This window comes from Erpetoichthys calabaricus, chromosome 8 (genome assembly GCF_900747795.2).
Source record: "Erpetoichthys calabaricus chromosome 8, fErpCal1.3, whole genome shotgun sequence".
NCBI lineage: Eukaryota > Metazoa > Chordata > Cladistia > Polypteriformes > Polypteridae > Erpetoichthys > Erpetoichthys calabaricus.
The window spans coordinates 39,381,803-39,405,062 of NC_041401.2; the positions used below are offsets into that span (position 1 = coordinate 39,381,803).

The following is a 23,260-nucleotide window of genomic DNA, read 5'->3' on the forward strand; positions in this document are numbered from 1 at the left end:
GGCGTAAAGCCACGCAGATTTCCACAGTACCTCATACCCTGGCGTATGCAATTTCTCAGCTCGGTTTTGCAGACTGGCGGCACCCAGCATCAAAGCAGTGCTACTGTTCCTGTGTAGTTACCCTTTCTTTCTTAGACCCACATTCCTGACAGCTTTATAAATACACTGAAATTAACTGCATATTGTTTATTAGTGTAATGCATCTGATTGTAATTAACCTGTAGCAATATAATGGTCCAGGGAATAGCCATAGTATTCCAAATACCATAACTGCTTTAGCGTTGTTACTCTCACTGCATCTTCTTCTTCTTTCAGCTGCTCCCGTTACGGGTTGCCACAGCGGATCATCTTTTTCCATATTACTCTCACTGCACCACTCGGAGTATTTATATCACTGTATCTGAGTGGGGAATCACAGCAGCAGCTGATCGGAAAGCGAATTATCGGGATACAGCATGAAGCACACACTGCGTCAGCCACGGCAAAATAATTCAGAGACTTTCCTGTACGGACCTCGCGGTTCAGAAACAGTTTCATCCAAAGAACTATAAACGCAGTCAATCTGTGCTCCTTGTAGAACTGTTTGTACTTATAAGTACAATTACCCCACTGTAAAATTGCACTACAGTTATAATATTGCACAACCTGCGCCACTTTATAAAGCGCATATGATGATGATATCATTTTTAAGATGAAATGCAGCAAAATATGTTGATTATAGTGTACAGATAAAACTTTAACTTCATTTAAATAATCTGTGTTGTTAATAATTAAACATGTGAGGACACGGTGCTGCAGCGCTAGCTAGTTCCCGGATTGCTCCTGCCTTGTGCTGTATTCTTGCTGGTGCTGACGTGACACTGGAAGGATAGACGGGTAGAATAATTAAACATGTACTACGAAGATATTTCAATGTTCCTTAAAAGTTTTGAAGATGGCTTAACGTCTATTACAGAGCTGATTGTGTGGCGATTGGGTATTTGGAGAAAGAAAAGTAAGGACAGGAATTGGAGGTTAGTATGTTGAAAGAGACAGTACTTCTGTAATAAATTATTTCATCGAAAGTCGCGCATGGTGCAGCAAGCCTCTTGCGTGAAATATGAACAATCACTGCGCCACCGTGTTCCCATGTTTAATAACATGCTTTCATTCCTATCATCATGAAAAAGATATCACGTATACATCTCAGTGTTTTAATTATTCAGAGAGCTGTAATATCACGAATGTTATGGATTCTGTGTCCTGTCGGAGAAACAAAAAGAACGGAAGCACGTAGTGATTCACACACATAGAAGATCAAACACAGAACGAAACATTTAACGTGCTAGTTTAGTTACGATGGGATCTGAGAAACTAGTAAAATAAACAATTTTAAGATTAAGTTTATGATGTTCTACTTGAATGACAAAATAAACTACGTGATTAAAGTGGAAATTTCGAGATTAAAGTTGACATTTCGTGTTTTTTTCCCACTGTGTGCCTATTTTTTTTTCTCTGTACCCTAATAAGCTTTCATATGACACTCAGACGGTGGGCTACGACTCGCCTTTTCACGGTGACTTTGATATGTGACAGCTTCTTTTTTATTTCAGGCACTGTGCGACTTTGTGAACTTGAGCTTTCGAGTTTCTCCGACACTATGTCACTCGATGAACTTCCTTTTGTTGATTATACCACTGTTTAAACCAACAAATAGTACGTTTTTCCTTTGCCTCCACTTGGTATTCTCTGAAATTCTTATATTTTCTACCGTGCTTTTCCCATTGTCTTTTCACAGAAGGCTTAGCTTAAGGGCTATTTATATTGATTTGCATATTCAAAGAGGCGTAATTCTGGTAGGAGTTGGGGCAGGACAGAAGGCGCGTGCATGTGCGTTACTTTTCACGCTGATTGGGATTTATGCAGCGGTAGAACGTGGAAGTTTGCGTACGCACAGATTCCTGCATCTGGATTTTTCTGTGTGTACGCACATTCCCGCTTTTGTGCTTACGCTATGTTATAGTGTGAGTTCTACGCACGGTGTTATACATGAGGCCCCAGGTTATGTTTCAGATCAATCTGTTTCAACTTTGTTTAGGTTGTTCTTAGTAATTATTTTCCAAATGAGAAATCCAGTGAAACATTGAAAACATTTCTTATCATGATTTAAGTTATTTCTTTGTGTTGGCAGGAGATTCTCTAGCACTTTTTAAAGTTAGAATTATTAATCAAACTTTGACCATTTTAAAGACTGGGCAAATAAAAATGTTGAGGAGTTTTGTCTAGTCATGTTGTGTTTTCTGTAGCACTTGAAACTCTGTATAGACATTCAATATAATAAAACAAATCTGTCCATTTATCTCTTTCCTGAAACATGTTGGGGACATTTTAATTTTACCATTTTTCAAGGAAACATATATATTGAGCTGAGGCAGAAGAAGTTGACAGTTTACCATAGATGAATTATTTCCAAATTGTGTAATTTGGTACTCCTAATAAATGATTGTAAACACAAGATACCTACATGGGCACCTTTGGCTGCAAGAATGTAGTTTTGTAAAAAGTATGAATCTAAGGGAATGTTTAATAATTTATAACAGAATTTAATAGTGTTAAAACACATTTTTCCCCTTATGTACCAAAGAATTAAATACTTTTGTGCTTAACATTTTTACATCCAATTGCAGCAAACAGATTTTGATTCCATTTATGATTTAATAACAATTCTCATTCCTTAGCAAACCCAAGAGAAAGTGAAGTTGCTCATTCAACTGGCTGACAGTTTTGTGGAGAAAGGTCATGTTCATGTGGTTGAGCTTAAGAAATGGGTGACAGCTGTGGACAAGCGCTATCGTGATTTCTCTATGAGAATGGCAAAATACCGCTCCTCATTGGAAAAAACTCTTGGCATAAGTTCAGAGGTAATTCTTTGCTATCCATTTGATACTTATGAAAAGGAATTGACCTAATACATTCTTTTGGAATTGACCTAATAAATCCTTTCACTCTTTTTAAATTATTTGAAGTGAGTTTAGATTGTGTTCATGTATATATTTGTTAATGTGGATAAATACAAAATATTTATTGAGCTAGGTGATGAAAGATTAAACAGCATGTAGATAAACTAACCTGCTAAGTTTGTAATATACTTTTCAAATTTCTGAAGATGATTTTGTACAATTGGTTACTACAACGGTATACAATATGGCAAGCGCATTCAGAAGCAGCAGGCAGCATTGTTGTGCTGCTGCATAAAAACTGAAATCCTACAAAGAGGATAGGGTGTCTGTTCTGGGTTATTTGAAAAACCATGATTATACTATATACACTGTTTCTATTATGGAAATGACCATCTTACTACATTATATCTAAGTACAGAATCTTGAATTTACTTACTGTAACTTATGTTTGTTTACCTAAATATTTGGTGGTAATGTATGTAAGTATTTAGGATTTTGTACTATAAAGTTGTAAATAAGCGCTACACAAGAATAAACGGAAAGAAGATTAATAATCAAATTACATTTGTAGAACAATAGGGATCCTACATACAACTTAAAACAACCCTTACAATTTTGGAATATATATATATATATATATATATATATATATATATATATATATATATATATATATATACATTAGAATGTATAATGGGTTGCTTAATTTTGCATTTTTTGAGATGTACAATATGCAGCTAAGGGATTTCAGTATCATCCAAGTTGTTCAGTGCTACAGTTAAGAGTTTAAAGGATAGGTTTTTTATTTATTTAGTCAATGTTAGATTTTTAACATATGTGGCACATATGCATTTGCCGCACAAAATTCTTTTCTAAAGTTAAGTGTTTTCTGCACTGGTGTTTTATAGTGAAAGTTATGGTGCATGGGGGAACCACCAAAAATAAAATCCTGAAAAAATAACAATTAAGTCTACTTTGAAGCAGCAAAAATTTCAGTATGAGAAAATATGCTTTCCATGTTTCCGATGTATGTTTGTGACAGCAATAGGGCTCTGGAAATTATCATTTTATTGCATGTTTCTGGTACTGTTTTTCTTGAGGTACGGATACATTTTCTGTTTGATTATGTGATATGAGGAGGAGTTCTCACATAAATAGAGGAGTAAATCAACATGATTCCCAGCACATGCCAGGAAAAGTTTTCTGTCTTTTGTTAAGAAACTGCGGAAGAAGATAAGCACTTAAGGGAATGGGAGCACCCACGGCTAGCCATCTTTTGAAATGGCTGAATCTCATGATATTGGAGTTTTTTGTTTGAAAATTACATATATAAGTTATTTTAAAATATGTATATTATCTCACTGCACAGATCAGTGTAAGTAAGTAAGTTTGTTGACTTGAAAAAGTGATGTTTTGGTAACTTTTTAAGCTTTTATTTTCTAGTGGTGCTCTGTGCCACATAGCCTCCATTATGAAACGCCAGGGTGGGCAAGATATTTTTAAAAAGTTATAGAAAACACTTAACTTTAAAACACAGTTTTGATCATAGTATGTACTTTCTTGTGATGAAAATGTTAAGTTTCATATTTTCAAGCCATAACAAGTGTTTGCCTTATGTATTGTTTTCAATCAAAATTCTATCTGTTGACTGAAAATGATGTTTATAAATATGTGCCAATTAATGTTACTTAAATTTTATAACAGTCTGATGTGTTCGCTGAGTGTTTAGGTTTGTTCACTAAGTGTCTTTTAAGTAATATCACGTAACAGAATTAAATAATATGATGGAGTGTTGACAGGAATTTTGTATGGAAATTAATTATATGTATTTAAATGTAATCTGTTCATTTTAAATATAAAAGTTTGAGCTGTTCCAGCACAACTTGGTAATATATGATTAACAACTTTTTAAAAAATTACTACTTTGTACAAAAAAATAACCATTTTGTTGCAAATATTCCTCCTTTTTACAGTTAAAGAAACCAATGTATAATCCTCTGTGCAAAAATTGTTGCATAGCTTAACATGTATGAAAGAAGGTATTTTCTGATATTTGTTAAGTTTAAGAAACTCTTGTAGAATGTCTTAGTCTTCTTCTTTCGGCTGCACCCTTTAGGGGTTGCCACAGCGGATCATCTTCTTCCATATCTTTCTGTCCTCTGCATCTTGTTCTGTTACACCCATCACCTGCATGTCCTCTCTCACCACATCCATAAACCTTCACTTAGGCCTTCATCTTTTCCTCTTCCCTGGCATCTCTATCCTTAGAATCCTTCTCCCAATATACCCAGCATCTCTCCTCTGCACATGTCCAAACCAACGCAATCTCGCCTCTCTGACTTTGTCTTCAATCTGTCCAACCTGAGCTGACCCTCTAATGTACTCATTTCTAATCCTACCCATCCTCGTCACACCCAGTGCAAATCTTAGCATCTTTAACTCTGCCACCTCCAGGTCTGTCTCCTGCTTTCTGGTCAGTGCCAACGTCTCCAACCCATATAACATAGCTGGTCTCACTACCGTCCTGTAGACCTTCCCTTTCACTCTTGTTGATACCCGTCTGTCACAAATTACTCCTGACACTCTTCTCCGCCCATTCCACCCTGCCTGCACTCTCTTTTTCACCTCTCTTCCACAATCCCCATTACTCTGTACTGTTGATCCCAAGTATTTAAACTCATCCACCTTCACCAACTGTACTCCCTGCATCCTCGCCTTTCCACTGACCTCCCTCTCATTCACACACGTGTATTCTGTCTCGTTTCTACTGACCTTCATTCCTCTCCTCTCTAGAGCATATCTCCACGTCTCCAGGGTCTTCTCAACCTGCTCCCTACTATCGCTACAGATCACAATGTCATCAACAAACATCATAGTCCACGGGGACTCCTGTCTAATCTCGTCTGTCAACCTGTCCATCACCATTGAAAATAAGAAAGGGCTCAGAGCCGATCCCTGATGTAATCCCACCTCCAGCTTGAATGCATCCGTCACTCCTACCGCAGACCTCACCACAGTCACACTTCCATCGTACATATCCTGTACAACTCTTACGTACTTCTCTGCCACTCCCGACTTCCTCATACAATACCACAGCTCCTCTCGAGACATCCTGTCATATGCTTTCTCCAGGTCCACAAAGATGCAATGCAACTCCTTCTGGCCTTCTCTAAACTTCTAAATCAACATCCTCAGAGTAAACATTGCATCTGTGGTGCTCTTTCTTGGCATGAAACCATACTGCTGCTCACTATCATCACCTTACTTCTTAACCTACCTTCCACTAGTCTTTCCCATAACTTCATGCTGTGGCTCATCAATTGTATTCCCCTGTAGTTACTGCAGTCCTGCACATCCCCCTTATTCTTAAATATCGGCACCAGTACACTTCTTCTCCACTCCTCAGACATCCTCTCACTTTCCAAGATTCCATCAAACAATCTGGTTAAAAATTCCAGTGCCATCTCTCCTAAACACCTCCGTGCTTCCATAGGTATGTATCTAGATCAACAGCCTTTCCATTCTTCATCCTCTACATAGCTGTCCTTACTTCTTCCTTGCTAATCCGTTGCACTTCCTCATTCACTATCTCCACATCATCCAACCTCTTCTCTCTCTCATTCTCTTCATTCATCAGCCTCTCAAAGTGCTCTTTCCATCTGCTCAACACACTCTCTTCGCTTGTGAGTACGTTTCCATCTTTATTCTTTATTACCCTAACCTGCTGCACATCTTTCCCAGCTCGGTCCCTCTGTCTAGCCAATCAGTACAGGTCCTTTTCTCCCTCCTTAGTGTCCAACCTCTCATACAACTCATCATACGCCTTTTCTTTAGCCTTCGCCACCTCTCTCTTCACCTTGCGCCATATCTCTTTGTATTCTTGACTACTTTCTGCATCTCTCTGACTATCCCAGTTCTTCTTTGCCATCCTCTTCCTCTGTATACTCTCCTGTATTTCCTCATTCCACCACCAGGTTTCCCTTTCCTCCTTCCTCTTTCCAGATGTCATGCCAAGCACCCTTCTTGCTGTCACCCTTACTACATCTGCTGTAGTTTCCCAACTGTCCGGTAACTCTTCACTGCCACCCAGTGCCTGGCTCACCTCCTCCCTAAACTCAACCTTGCAGTCTTCCTTTTTCAACTTCCACCATTTGATCCTTGTCTCTGCCCTCACTCTCTTCCTCTTCTTGATCTCCAACGTCATCCTACAGACCTCCATCCTATGCTGCTTAACTACACTTTCCCCTGCTACCACTTTGCAGTCTTCAATCTCGTTCAGATCGACTCTTCTGCATAGGATGTATTCTACCTGTGTGCATCTTCCTCCACTCTTGTACGTAACCCTATGTTCCTCCCTCTTCTTAAAATATGTATTCACCACAGCCATGTCCATCCTTTTGGAAAAATTCACTATACTCTGACCTTCTTCATTCCTCTCCTTGACACCATACCTACCCATCACCTCCTCGTCGCCACTGTTCCCTTCACCAACATGCCCATTGAAATCCGCTTCAATCACCACTTTATGTCCCTTGGGTACACTGTTCATCACTTCATCCAACTCACTCCAAAAATCTTGTTTCTCACCCATTGCACACACAACTTGCGATGCATTTGCACTAACAACATTCATCATTACACCTCTAATTTACAGCTTCATAATCATTGCTCTGCCTGACACTCTTTTCACCTCCAAAACATTCTTGACATACTGTTCCTTCAGAATATCTCCTACCCCATTTCTCCTCCCATCCACACCATGATAGAACAATTTACTCCCCTTCCATTTAGTCTCTTGCACGCACAGTATATCAGCCTTCCTTCTCGCCATCATATCTGCTAACTCTCTCCCCTTACCAGTCATACTGCCAACATTCAAAGTTCCTACCCTCAGTTCCACTCTCTTCACTTTCCTCCTCTCCTCCTGCCTCCGGACACATCTCCCCCCTGTTCTTCTCCTTCTTCTTCAGCCAACAGTAGCCCAATTTCCAAAAGCACCCTGTTGGCTAACAGTACTGGTAGCGGTCATTGTTAACCCGGAGCTCGACCGATCCAGTATGGAAATATGTATTGTTGTCCGCATATTGATTTGGCAAAATTTTTCACCGGATGCCCTTCCTGACGTAACCCTGCCCATTTATCCTGGCTTGGGGCCGGCATGAAGAAACACACTGGTTTGTGCATCCCCTGTGGCTGGGAAAGTCTTAGTATATGTCATATATTCTGATCTTTTTGTTTTATGGGCTTTGTTTATTTTGTATTGCTTGGCTTTTTAAGCTTTTCTCTTTAACTTAAAGGATAACAAAGACTTGGAGCTGGACATCATTCCGGCCAGCCTTACTGACCCAGAAGTCAGACTTCGGGATGCAAATCATGATGTCAATGAAGAGAAGAGGAAATCAGCTAGGAAGAAAGAGTAAGTGTTATAAAATTACTGTTGTAAAATATTAATATTTGGTTTGATTCTTCTACGTTGATGGAGAATAAGTAAAGAGTAAAGTTGTATTCTTCAGTTGGGCACATGTATAAAGAAGCACTTTTAACCGTATGCAGTCAGTCAGTCATTATCCAACCCGCTATATCCTAACACGAGGGTCTGCTGGAGCCAAATCCTCAGGCAGGGTGCCAGCCCACACCAAGCACACACTAGGGACAATTTAGGATCGCCAATGCACCTAACCTGCATGTCTTTGGACTGTGTGAGGAAACCGGAGCACCCGGAGGAAACCCACGCAGACACGGGGAGAACATGCAAACTCCATGCAGGGAGGACCCGGGAAGCGAACCGAGGTCTCCTAACTGCGAGGGAGCAGCGCTACCACTGTGCCACTGTGCTGCCACCGTATGCAGTTTTGCATTGAAATTTCAAATTACTACTGTACATAATTTCATACATTTTTGTTCACACATTTCATCCTAGTTAGGTCTGCGGAGGACAACAACATAAATGGTAAAAGCCTAAAATAGCTCATGAAATGACAACCACCCATTATGGGGCATGTATTCACTCAATTAATCCAGTTCTGAATCACAAGAACCAGGGCTAAGTCAGAATTTTCAAGTTATAAAGTGAATTACATGTTGTGCATTTTTAAAAATAAATTTCTGTCAAATGGGTGGCACAGTGGGTAGCGCTGCTGCCTCACAGTTGGGAGACCTGGGGACCTGGGTTCGCTTCCCGGGTCCTCCCTGGGTGGAGTTTGTGGGTTTCCTCCCACAGTCCAAAGACATGCAGGTTAGGTGGATTGGCGATTCTAAATTGGCCCTAGTGTGTGCTTGGTGTGTGGGTGTGTTTGTGTGTGCCCTGTGGTGGGTTGGCACCCTGCCCGGGATTGGTTCCTGCCTTGTGCCCTGTGTTGGCTGGGATTGGCTCCAGCAGACCCCTGTGACCCTGTGTTCAGATTCAGCGGGTTGGAAAATGGATGGATGGAATTTCTGTCAATCAGTGCACAATTCTACCAGATTATTTGTGATTTTGATATCTATTTGATGTTTTTGTTTGTTTTTTTTTTTACTATGACAAATGAAATGTATTAGTTTCCCAGTCATTTAACTGTAAACATCAATTAGTATAGTTTTTGCATTTTTATATTAAAATATTGTGTTTAATCAAATCTGTTCTTCGTATTGGCATGAAATGTGTGAATAGTAGCATTTTTTCAGTTTGCGCTTATGCTAAATGGTAAAATCCAGGTAAAGCCGGGCCTGTTGTTTGAATGAACTGACATTGAATTGTGTACCACGCATATGGCTCAGACCTGGTGCTTCAGATGTGATGTTACAGCTTGAGCTCTGATATGAGTTATTGCCTAGACATGCTGTAGGTTACCCTAAATATTTTACAGTGACAGAACAGTATGGGCTTAAAAAATTGAGAGTGTGAGCCAAAAGTGTATTATTTGTAATTTATTGCCAAACAATGGGCTGTTGTTGGTCTGAGTATTGTATATAAAGCACTGCATAATATAACATATTTTATCATATTTTAAAATTCATTTTTATGTATCTAATATGTGTTTTTGTTTTATATTAAAATTAACAAATTGGAAGTATAATTTTTTTCTCTTTTTAGATTTGTTATGTCAGTGCTTATAGGTCTTAGGCTAGAATGCTACTACTGGCAGTTCTATTAGTTTAAAAAAAAGTTTCTACTCTCTTTTGTGTTTATGAAATATCTAATTTCTTAATGATTCTTTCTTAGGTTCATAATGGCGGAGTTATTACAAACAGAAAAGGCTTATGTCAGGGATTTACATGAGTGTTTAGAGGTAAGCAATTTGACAAGTGCTCTCAGTGCACAGTATGCTTTCTCTCATCAACCCTGCATACCCTAAGTAAATGAAGATGAATCTGCCTCACCAATTTATCCTAGCCTTTTTTTTATTCTTAAGTGTTAACATAGAAATGTGAAGAGATCTAGCAGCAGAAGAAATTTGTGTTGAGCATTAATTATTCATTTATTTAGTTATTTTCATGTTTATATTTTTATACTGTACCTATTGGTCATTCAGGGATGATTTTGACACATCACATGACTCCAGAGATATGCAACATACACAAGCATGTGCGTATAGACCTTTTTGGGAATTTGTTTAATTATGCTATTTATTATTACTCATAATATGAGTGCAGAATTAATTGCATGTTTTAATTTGCTATTTATTGTAAATAGAATGGTTCATTATAAGAAATAAACTGAAGTGAACATTACTGTATTTGGATACATCGCTGTAGATCTGTCAGCTAGTCAGCTTATTTATTAATGATCTACACATTTTACAAAAATGGCTTTTAAAAAGTGGGTCAATAGCAAAGAACATGTTTATTCTTTGAAGAATATAAAGGATTTACACTTGTACCTATTCTGTTAAATGGATTTTCTCTATTAAACTTGTTCTGAACTTAGCTCATTTAATTTAGTTTATGTGAAACTGATGCACTCTGTTGCAGGAGTGTCTTCAGTTGATCGAGAAAGAACAAAAAGTGGTAAACAAGCAAGTAGTTAAAACCTGAGTTTAAGTGAAGGGGAAAATCAGCCTCTTATTAAGAGTTTAGTTCAAGTGAAAAACCGTGGGCTATCATGGTTGGCACTGAGAACACTTGATGTACAGAGTGTGATGGAATTTTTTGCATTTTATTCACAAGTTAATTTAACTCTGTACTCTCCCATACCAGGCCATTTGAAAATGAACAGTAAGTAAATAGTAGGAAATGAAAGAATCATTGTGGCATGTGGATAAAAAATCACTTACATATATATCTATTAACATTTTTCAATTTTAGACCTATCTTTGGGAAATGACAAGTGGAGTAGAAGAAATTCCTCCTGGTATTCTTAACAAAGAACATGTGATATTTGGAAATATACAAGAAATTTTTGAGTTCCATAACAAGTATGTGAAGGTCTTTAGTTGTTTTTTTTTTAGATGTTTTTTGTTTTAGCAAAAACCTGAAAAGAAAGAATCGTGTTTAAATGTGATCAAAATTCAAATTGTTCTATCATGGTATGGATGGGAGGAGAAATAGAGTAGGGGTTATTCTGAAGGAACAGTATGTCAAGAGTGTTTTGGAGGTGAAATGAGTGTCAGACAGAGTAATGATTATGAAGCTGGAAATTGGAGGTGTAATGATGAATGTTGTTAGTGCAAATGCATCGCAAGTTGGGTGTGCAATGGGTGAGAAAGAAGATTTTTGGAGTGAGTTGGATGAAGTGATGAACAGTGTACCCAAGGGACAGAAAGTGGTGATTGGAGCGGATTTCAATGGACATGTTGGTGAAGGGAACAGAGGAAATGAGGAGGTGATGGGTAGGTATGGTGTCAAGGAGAGGAATGAAGAAGGTGAGAGGATAGTGGATTTTGCCAAAAGGATGGACATGGCTGTGGTGAATACGTAATTTAAGAAGAGGGAGGAACATAGAGTGACGTACAAGAGTGGAGGAAGATGCACACAGGTAGATTACCACCTGTGCAGAAGAGTCAATCTGTAGGAGATTGAAGACTGCAAAGTGGTAGCAGGGGAAAGTGTAGTTAAGCAGCAAAGGATGGTGGTCTGTAGGATGATGTTGGAGATCAAGAAGAGGAAGAGAGTGAGGGCAGAGACAAGGATCAAATGGTGGAAGTTGAAAAATGAAGACTGCAAGGTTGAGTTTAGGGAGGAGGTGAGACAGGCACTGGGTTGCAGTGAAGAGTTACCAGACAGCTGGGAAACTACAGCAGATGTAGTAAGGGTGACAGCAAGAAGAGTGCTTGGCGTGACATCTGGAAAGAGGAAGAAGGAAAAGGAAACCTGGTGGTGGAATGAGGAAATACAGGAGAGTATACAGAGGAAGAGGATGGCAAAGAAGAACTGGGATAGTCAGAGAGATGCGGAAAGTAGACAAGAATACAAAGAGATATGGCGCAAGGTGAAGAGACAGGTGGCGAAGGCTAAAGAAAAGGCGTATGATGAGTTGTATGAGAGGTTGGACACTAAGGAGGGAGAAAAGGACCTGTACTGATTGGCTAGACAGAGGGACTGAGCTGGGAAAGATGTGCAGCAGGTTAGGGTAATAAAGGATAAAGATTTAAACATACTCACAAGCGAGGAGAGTGTGTTGAGCAGATGGAAAGAGTACTTTGAGAGGCTGATGAATGAAGAGAACGAGTGAGAGAAGAGGTTGGATGATGTGGAGATAGTGAATCAGGAAGTGCAACGGAATAGCAAGGAGGAAGTAAGGACGGCTATGAAGAGGATGAAAAATGGAAAGGCCGTTGGTCCAGATGACATACCTATGGAAGCATGGAGGTGTTTAGGAGAGATGGCAGTGGAGTTTTTAACCAGATTGTTTGATGGAATCTTGGAAAGTGAGAGGATGCCTGAGGAGTGGAGAAGAAGTGTACTGGTGCCAATATTTAAGAATAAGGGGGATGTGCAGGACTGCAGTAACTACAGGAGGATAAAATTGATGAGCCACAGCATGAAGTTATGGGAAAGAGTAGTGGAAGCTAGGTTAAGAAGTGAGGTGATGATAATGAGCACCAGTATGGTTTCATGCCAAGAAAGAGCACCACAGATGCAATGTTTGCTCTGAGGCTGTTGATGGAGAAATATAGAGAAGGCCAAAAGGAGTTGCATTGCGTCTTTGTGGACCTGGAGAAAGCATATGACCGGGTGCCTCAAGAAGAGCTATGGTATTGTATGAGGAAGTCGGGAGTGGCAGAGAAGTACATAAGAGTTGTATAGGATATGTACAAGGGAAGTGTGACTGTGGTGAGGTCTGCGGTAGGAGTGATGGATGCATTCAAGGTGGAGGTGGGATTATATCAGGGATTGGCTTTGAGCCCTTTATTTGCAATGGTGATGGACAGGCTGACAAACAAGATTAGACAGGAGTCTCCTTGAACTATGATGTTTGCTGATCTGTAGCGATAGTAGGGAGCAGGTTGAGGAGACTCTGGAGAGGTGGAGATATGCTCTAGAGAGGACAGGAATGAAGGTCAGTAGGAACAAGACAGAATACATGTGTGTAAATGAGAGGGAGATCAGTGGAATGGTGAGGATGCAGGGAGTACAGTTGGCGAAGGTGGATGAGTTTAAATACTTGGGATCAACAGTGCAGAGTAATGGGGACTGTGGAAGAGAGGTGAAGAAGAGAGTGCAGAATGGGTGGAGAAGAGTGTCGGGAGTAATTTGTGACAGACGGGTATCAGTAAGAGTGAAAGAGAAGGTCTACAGGACGGTAGTGAGACCAGCTATGTTATATGGGTTGGAGATTAGAAAGCAGAAGACAAAGCTGGAGGTGGCAGAGTTAAAGATGCTAAGATTTGCACTGGGTGTGACAAGGATGGATAGAATTAGAAATGAGTACATTAGAGGGTCAGCTCAAGTTGGACGGTTGGGAGACAAAGTCAGAGAGGCGAGATTGCATTTGTTTGGACATGTGCAGAGGAGAGATGCTGGGTATATTGGGAGAAGGATGCTAAGGATAGAGCTGCCAGTGAAGAGGAAACGAGGAAGACCTAAGTGAAGGTTTATGGATGTGGTGAGAGAGGACATGCAGGTGATGGGTGTGACAGAAAGATATGGAAGAAGATGATCTGCTGTGGCAACCCCTAACGGGAGCGGCCGAAAGAAGAAGAAGAAGACATAGTCTTACAGAAAAGAATGTTCCTGTAGTCTCTGTTTTATTAATTGTTAACTAATGTATTCTTCCTCCAATAGCTGAACTGAAACCATTGTAGGGTTAAAAAGTATAAATATACATTTAGGATGTCTACTGCAAATACCTGAATTAATCCAAAAAACTACATCTTTAGAATGTGATGTTTAATTTAAGTGACTACATACAAAAATCCTTAAAGGAAACTTCAGTCTGTTTTCACATGCATAGAAGTTTATTCATGCCAGTTAAAAAAATATTATTATTAAAAATGTAAATCATACAATTGTTTTTATTTCTAGGGCTTATTTGCATATGTATTGTATTGTTCTTTTATCATGATCACAGATACAGATTTTTTTTTTTGTATAGCATCTTTTTAAAAGAACTTGAAAAATATGAGCAGCTGCCCGAAGATGTGGGTCATTGTTTTGTTACATGGGTATGTTGTTTTTTTTTTCTCTAATTTCCTATTAGAATATTACTCTATATAGAAAGATATGTTAGCAGCTCAGACCAAGTTAGTGGGGACAATAAACAGCGGGGTGATGACCTTGGAACATGTGGTGAACAGACAAAGGGAGGCTGAAAATCCCCATACTCCCCCTCAGTTTCTGTGCTACTTAGACCAGTCTTGTGTTTTGTTTGATCGATGATTCCTTCTTTTATTGAGAACATAATTTCCTCTTGAGATATGTCATGATTCAAACTATGAAGTTAATTCCAAATGCAGCTGTAATAATATGATGTCCTTCGAACATAATCCATAAGGGAGTTTAGCCTATGACCAAAATATTTTCTACATTTCTAAGAATAATTATCATGAAATGTGTTTTTCTGAGACTTATATATTTACTTGATCCATCCTTAATTTGATGGCCGGCACTGTGGCGCAGTGGTAGCGCTGCTGCCTCGCAGTAAGGAGACCTGGGTTCACTTCCCCGGTCCTCCCTGCTTGGCGTTTGCATGTTCTCCCCGTGTCTGCGTGGGTTTCCTCCCACAGTCCAAAGACATGCAGGTTAGGTGCATTGGCGATCCCAAATTGTCCTGGGTGTGTGTGTGTGCCCTGCGGCGGGCTGGCGCCCTGCCCGGGGTTTGTTCCTGCCTTGCACCCAGGGATTGGCTCCAGCAGACCCCCGTGACCCTGTGTTAGGATATAGCAGAATGGATGGATGGATCTTTAATTTGAAGAACACAATTTTCTTGATAGAACATTACTTAATATTAGTTTGAAATATACAATATCTTTATAAAGATTACTATAACATTGGGATGTACTTGATTGAATTTATGATTTATTTTAACTTTTGCATTATTTATAGGCTGACAAATTCCATATGTATGTCACATACTGTAAAAACAAGCCAGATTCTAGCCAGTTGATTCTGGAACATGCTGGGACTTTTTTTGACGTAAGTATTAATATTGACATAACCAAGCATGATGTGTTTAGCAAATAAAAAGTATAGAGTTACTGAGGAGCTCTGTCATTGTGCATTTGGAAAAGCAAAAAATAAATGTTTTAGTACTTTGGCAATGAAAATTAAAAAAAAAGCTTTAAAGACCCAACTTTCAGGTAAATGGAGATGCAACTGAAACATTACATCTCTTTTTTCTGTTTGTTTTTTACATAATGGAAATTGCCTTTACCTATATGTTTTCCTTTAATAAATTAAAGAATGTGCTTCAAATATTTGTATCTACTTGTAGGAATGTCATAATACCAGAAATTTAGTATTCAATACCAATACCAGTGAAATTTCACAATACATTTACTTCTTTTGGCTGATACCTTTACCCAGAATGATGTACATTTAAGAAAAATTGGTTCCATTTCTTTTGGTTTTCCAAATGTTGCACAGACTTGTAAAGTGACCTGCTCATGGTTACACAGTGTCAGTAGCGGGATTTGAACCCCACAACCTCAGGGTTTGAAGTCCAAAGCTTTAACCGTTAAGTCACGCTGCCTGCCAAAAACAGAGCAGTAACAGCAGCTTTGAAAAACTGGTATACCCATCAAGAAGTTATTCAACTACCGTTTAAGAAAACTGTTGGCATTTAATAATGTCAAAATATAGTGCAAGGCTTTCATTTTAAGGTGTGATGGAAATGGGTATTCCCTAGTGTATCAACAATTGGAGGAAAATGTATAAACCTGAGGAGATTTCAGCATAGGATTTGTAAAGGATAATATCAACCTGGACTACCTAATTTACGTTACTATGTGCACATTTCAAATGTATTCTCTGATATTTTCTCCCCAAAAAATATCTCTCACTAAACATAACAATTCAAGCATTATTATACTGTACTGTTGAATAAGTGAATTCCAAAGTAATTCAGGGTATTTTAATATAAACAGCTATTTATATCTGTTTTTGTAACAACATGCTTTTAAAATCTGGTTTGCCAGAGAATCATTGTGTTAGGTTTGTAACATTTGCTATTGTGAGATTTATATTTGCTTCATTAGCTGTTTAAAAACAAACAGTAACAGATGAGTGAAATTGATTCAATTTTCAAAAGTTCACAAAATCCTGAAACTTAAATTTTCCAAATCTCACTCTGTTTATTTTTCTTGCATTTGTCTAAACTTTAACTTCTTGTGTAAAATCAAATTTGTCAGCTTTTGATTAATCTTTTATTTCAGAACTACTGTAAAACGTTCTTTGTTGTAGTGTCTTCAAAGTATCTTTTTTTAATTAATTTTATTGTAATCATTCTGTACATATAGATCAATTTTTACAAAAAATAGGATTGAAAGCAAATCAAACCCCACCCCTGAGAAGGAGAGCATGGCCAAAGGAGTAATACTTAAGGCTTGTAAACATGCCTAAATTATTGAGTTTAAGAGGGCAAAAAAAGATAAATGGAGAAGGAAAAGAAAAGCGGAAATAATTATTTCTTCTTATTCTAAAATATTATTGATTAAATCCTGCCAGGTTTTGAAAAAATTCTGTACAGATCCCCTAACTGAGAATTTGATTTTTTCCAATTTTAAATAATATAAAACATCGATTTCCCACTGACTTATTAGAGAAGAGTTAGGATTCTTCCAATTTAACAAAATCAGTCTGCGTGCCAAGAGTGCAGTGAATGCAATCACAGTTTGCTTGTCCTTCTCCATTTCAAATCCATCTGGAAGAACACCAAACACAGCTATTAGTGAGTTAGGAGGGATTGGGACACCAAGGCTGTCTGAAAGGCACTTAAAGATTTTGGTCCAAAATGATGTTAATTTGGTGCAGGCCCAAAACATGTGACCCAGTGAGGCAGGAGCTTGGTTGCAGCGTTCGCAGGTTGGATCTTGCCCTGGAAACGTTTTGGACAGTTTTAAGCGAGACAGATGAGCTCGATATATAATTTTGAGTTGAATAATTCTATGCTTTGTGCATATGGAGCTTGAGTGAATTCTCTGCATTGCTACCTTCCACTCCTTTTCTGATATATTAATTAAGAGATCTTCTTCCCATTGTCCTCTTGGATCTTTGAAAGGTAGGGACTCTAATAAAGTTTTATATATTGCAGAAATGGTGTCTTTGTTCTCGAAGTTGAGCAGTATTTTTTCCAGCATGGTGGAGGGTACGAGATGAGGAAAATCGGGCAGGTTCTGTTTGACAAAGTTTCTAATTTGAAGATAATGAAAGAAGTGTGTAGCTGGAAGGTTAAATTTGGAATGTAATTGTTCAAAGGATGCAAAATATTGTCTATATAAAGATCTCTGAGCAATTTAATCCCAAATCTTTTCCAGATATTAAAAACTGGATATGTTTGCGAGGGTTGAAAGAGGTGGTTCTCTTGCAGAGGTGCCACAGATAGAAGACTTTCCATCTTAAATCGCTTTCTAAGTTGGTTCCATTTTCTGAGTGAGTGAAGCACAATTGGGTTATTAGTATATTTGCGATAACTTGCATTTATTGGAGCGCAGAGCAGGGAGTATAAAGAAGTGTTGCAGGATTTTACTTCAATTGTGGTCCAAACCTGTGTATGTTCATTTATTTGTGTCCAGGTTTTTATGGCTTGTATATTTGCTGCCCAGTAATAAAACTGAAAATTAGGTAGAGCCATGCCACCTTCTGCCTGAGGTCTTTGTAGGGTCGCTCTTCGGATACGTGGGTGTTTTGAGTTCCAAATAAATGAGGTTATGGTTGAATCTAATTGCTTAAAAATGATTTATTGATATATATTAGGATGTTTTGAAATAAAAAAGAAGCTTAGGAAGGATATTCATCTTAACAACTTTAATTCTTTCGGCTAGAGTGGGTTGACCATCTATGCAAGTCTTTCTTAATTTTTTCCATACAGACGGTGAAATTTTGTTGATAAAGAGCTTTATGTTTACTTGTGATAGTTACCCCTAGGTATTTAAACTGGTCTGCTATGGTAAAAGGTAGGGCATACAATCTAATATTATATGCTTGTGAATTCACTGGAAAGAGTATACTTTTATTCAGATTAATTCTGAGACCAGAGATCTTTTGAAAATCTGAAAGTGCTGTTAAAACTGCAGGCACAGTGTTTTCTGGGTCTGATATATATAAAACCATATCATCTGCATATAGAGAAATTTTCTGTTCCAGCCCTTCTCAGATAATCCCCTTTATCTGATAAGAATTTTGACAGTGGACCACCAGTGGTTCAATGGCGATTGCAAACAGCAGTGGTGACAAAGGGCATCCTTGTCTGGTGCCACGTTCTAGTTTAAAGTAGTCTGAACAAATGTTGTTAATACAGACTGAGGCTTCTGGACTGGTGTACAGTAGTTTGATCCATGCACAAATATTCGGGCCAAACCCAAATTTCTCCAATGCAGTGAAAAGGTAGTTCCACTCAATCATATCAAATGCTTTTTCTCCATCCAATGATAATAAAATCTCTGGGGTGTTTGACTTTGCTGGTGAATATATTACATTAAACAGGCATCGAAGATTGAAAGATAAGTGTCGGCCTTTAATAAATCCAGTTTGATCCTGTGATATTACCAAAGGCAGCACTTTCTCCATCCTTCTAGCTATAATTTTTGAGAGTATCTTAACATCATTATTCAGAAGTGAAATTGGTCTGTATGATGCACATTATAACAAGTCCTTATTTTATTTATGAAAGACGGTGATTAATGCTTGACGAAAAGTTTGAGGTAGAATTTGATTGTCTCTAGCTTCTGTAAATGTTGCCAATAAGAGGGGAGCTAGCTGAGTGGAGAATTTCTTATAAAATTCTATAGGGTAGCCATCAGGGCCTGCTGATTTCCTGCCTTGAAGTGACTTTATAGCATCTTGTAATTCTGATAGGGTCAGAGGTTTATCCAGTTCTTCAGCACTTAAAGTCTTCAAAGTATCATATATGACTGATCAGACTTTGTTATTGCTTATTTGGTGTACTTGTTCAGAAGTAAAATATTGACAGGACCTTCATTTTAACTGGTAGACTGTATTACATTCACCAATGTACCTTATAAAACTAGGTACTTCTCAATAAATTATAATATCATTGAAAGTTAATTTATTTCAGTAATTCAATTCAAAAAGTGAAACTCATATATAGATTCATTACACACAGTGATATATTTCAAGCGTTTATTTCTTTTCATTTTGATGATTATGGCTTATAGCTAATGAAAAAACAAAATTCAGTATTTCAGAAAATTAGAATACTGTGAAAAAGTTCAATATTGTAGACTCATGGTATCATACTCCACTCAACTAATTAACCCAAAACACCTGCAAAGGTGTCCTGAGCCTTTAAATGGTCTCTCAGTCTGGTTCAGTAGGCCACACAATCATGGGGAAGACTGCTGATTTGACAGTTCTCCAGAAGACAGTCATTGACACCCTCCATAAGGAGGGTAAGCCACAAAAGGTCATTGCTAAAGAAGCTGGCTCTTCATAGAGTCCTGTATCCAAACATATTAATGGAAAGTTGAGTGGAAAGAAAAAATGTGGCAGAAAAAGGTGCACAAGCAACAGGGATAACCGCAGCCTTGACAGGATTGTAAAGCAAAAGTATCCGGGACATAGGCTACAACTGTCGCATTCCTTGTGTCAAGCCACTCCTGAACCAGAGACAACGTCAGAAGCGATTCACCTGGGCTAAGGAGAAAATGGACTGGACTGTTGCTCAGTGGTCCAAAGTCCTCTTTACAAATGAAAGTAAATTTTGCATTTCATCTGGAAATCAGCGTCCCAGAGTCTGGAGGAAGAATAGAGAGGCACAGAATCTAAGTTGAGGTCCAGTGTGAAGTTTCCACAGTCAGTGATGATTTAGGGAGCCATGTCATCTGCTGGTGTTGGTCCACTGTGTTTTATCAAGTCCAAAGTTAGCGTAGCCGTCAACCAGGATATTTTACAGCACTTCATGCTTCCCTCTGCTGACAAGCTTTATGAAGATGCTGATTTCATTTTCCAGGAGAACCTGGCACCTGCCCACACTGCCAAAAGTACCAATATCTGGTTTAATGACCATGGTATCACTGTGCTTGATTGGCCAGCAAATTCGCCTGACCTAAACCCCATAAAGAATCTATGGGGTATTGTCAAGAGGAAGACGAGAGACACTAGACCCAACAATGCAGATGAGCTGAAGGCCGCTATCAAAGCATCCTGGGCTTCCATAACACCTCAGCAGTGCCAAAGGCTGATCGCCTCCATGCCACATTGCATTGATGCAGTTATTCATGCAAAAGGAGCCCCGACCAAGTATTGCATGCGTACATGGACAAACTTTTTAGTACACCAACATTTCTGCATTAAAAATCATTTCTTTTTATTGGTCATTACCTGCAGGCCATAATCAGCAAAATGAATAGAAGTAAATGCTTGAAATATATCCTTCTGTGTGTAATGAATCCATATAATATACAAGTTCCACTTTTTGAATTTTATTACTGAAATAAATGAACTTTTTGATGATTTTCTAATTTATTGAGATGAACCTGTATGTGCTTTCATTGTGCTTGTCACATTTAAGAGATTATATAAATGGACATTAGTATGGCTTCAAAAACCAAATGAATTATACAAATTTAGCATTTGCACATCTGTATTTAGCAATGAAGTATGTCGTTTTGCCAGTCCTGCTAACTGGCATAATCACAGTTCTTTTTAGCACTAAATTAATTTTATTTGGTATTAACAATTGGAGCAGATTATTTCATTGTAAGCCAATTAGCCACTTCATTTTGAAATTTGCCTAGACTTTTATTTGCTTCAGCGGTTTACACTGCCAACACACTGAGTCCTATATGCACAATGCTTGCAATGTTTCCCTCATGACCATGACCTGTATAAACCCATTAGAAAATGGATGGATACCTAAAAGCGTGTGTTGTAATTTATGAACTAACACTGTTATGACAGTTTAGTTATACAGCGATTGGGCTTCTGTGTTACACTGTTGGTTCTTCCACAGTGCTGATGGGTTAGGCTCTAACCTTATGTGATCCTGTATTAGATTAATCAAGTTTGCCAATGTTATGTTAGTTACCATTTTTTGGTAACCTTATAAACCAATTTTGAAAAATGGCCAAAATCCCTGCTATTCAAATTCATGCAGTACTAACCACTGTGCCACCACATTGAATAGTGTTTCATGTTTTATGAAATTATTGTTAATTCGGAAAGAAATCAATATTCTTTTTACTAATGTTATTGGTCTTTAGCACATGAACAAAGCATACTGGTACGTAATTGATGTTGACAGTGCTACCATAAAATATGGAAAAATATTAAAACTCAGTTACAACTCCATTTTTCCATTAGACTAAGAAGCGTCATGACACATTCTACCATGGTGTAGAGTATTACAGAGTAGACATTAATGTAAGTGATTTTAAGGCCATAAGAGGAGTATTTATATAAAATAATGTTGCTAAAATTATTTATAATGTAGAAGTAAGTTATATTTTTTAAATGGTAGTGCTGTCCGCTAAGCTTCTGTCTTTAGAATATCTCCAATATTTTGTGGTCATTTTATTCTGATTCTTAAGAAGAGGCATTTTTTTATATAATGACATTTAGTTACTGAATGTTTATAATTCATTATTAATATATTTACTGTCAATTTATAGACAAAAATATTTGTAGTTTCAGTATTTCAATTGCATGTTTACCGAATGTATTTACATCTTTATTATGTATAAATACATGGCATAAATTGTCCTGTAGATGGTGCTCTAGGGCTATTTTTTGTATTCATTTAATTGCATAGCCTTTATAAAACCTTGTGAGTATTTTATCACATAACACAACATTCTTAGCATTGCTCCAGTCAATTGACAAATATATAAAAAGTAGAATTTTCACAGGGGTCTAAGACAATTGTGCACCGTCTAGTCAGAAACAATTAAAGGGACAGAGAACTTTGTTTAATGGAGCCAACCTTGAGCATGCAGTCAGGCATTCATGAAAGAACAATCTTATGACCCGATTGGTGGATGGTGATCACCAAACGTCTCATGACTTGTGTACCTCCCGCAGGAATATGTAGTTCAGGACTTGAATGTTTTGTTGTCATGTTCTTTGATTTCCATGGAGTATCAGAAGATAATTGTGCAATTGAGGAATAAAAATGATTGTCAAAAATGCTGGCAGTCTGCTCAAGATGGCCACGATTTCATACAAATCCTGGCATACAGTATATATTTTCTGTATTTATTAAACCTACATTCTCATAAGGGTTCCAAAACCAAAATGATACAAATGCAGACAATGAGGCATGTCAATTGCTAAACGTTTAGCACTACAGTCCAAAAATTTATGTCTCCACATATATAAAAAAGTGACATACAGAAACACAAAAATTCTGTGCATCTTTGCTGTTTTTATTTGTCTCCTTCACAGTATTACTTGCTTTCAGACATCCTCATATCATTTTAATATTTTTATAGCAGGCATATACATTTTTGTAAACTGTTTTTAATAATCTATTAACTTGTCAAAGACAAGTGACAGTTGAATAATTTAAGGGTTCAATAAATTACATTTGCGGATTATTAGAATCTTTTGGGTGTGTTGAGTGTAATATGTAATCATTTTATGGAATTTATAGAAGTGCTCTTTGATCTTAATTTTAATCATGGCACATTGAAATGTCAAGTGTGTTGCTTCTACTTAAACCTAATGAGGATTTGGTGGACTGAGGCTATTGGCTTGGGATGGCAAGCAGAACATGCTGGGGCAAGTCT

The 23,260-nt window shown here is 37.9% G+C and overlaps 1 protein-coding gene across 8 annotated transcripts in view; it reads left to right on the forward strand.

Annotated features, from left to right (window-relative positions):
* Positions 1-23,260, forward strand: part of kalrna (kalirin RhoGEF kinase a) — a 797,086-nt gene that overhangs the window by 513,904 nt on the left and 259,922 nt on the right. For all 8 annotated transcript variants that reach the window (XM_051930993.1, XM_051930994.1, XM_051930990.1 and 5 more), the window contains 6 exons: positions 2,718-2,900; positions 8,237-8,355; positions 10,141-10,207; positions 11,223-11,332; positions 14,452-14,521; positions 15,402-15,491. In XM_051930993.1, coding sequence (XP_051786953.1) covers positions 2,718-2,900; positions 8,237-8,355; positions 10,141-10,207; positions 11,223-11,332; positions 14,452-14,521; positions 15,402-15,491 — 639 coding nt within the window. The remainder of the gene's footprint in view (positions 1-2,717; positions 2,901-8,236; positions 8,356-10,140; positions 10,208-11,222; positions 11,333-14,451; positions 14,522-15,401; positions 15,492-23,260) is intronic.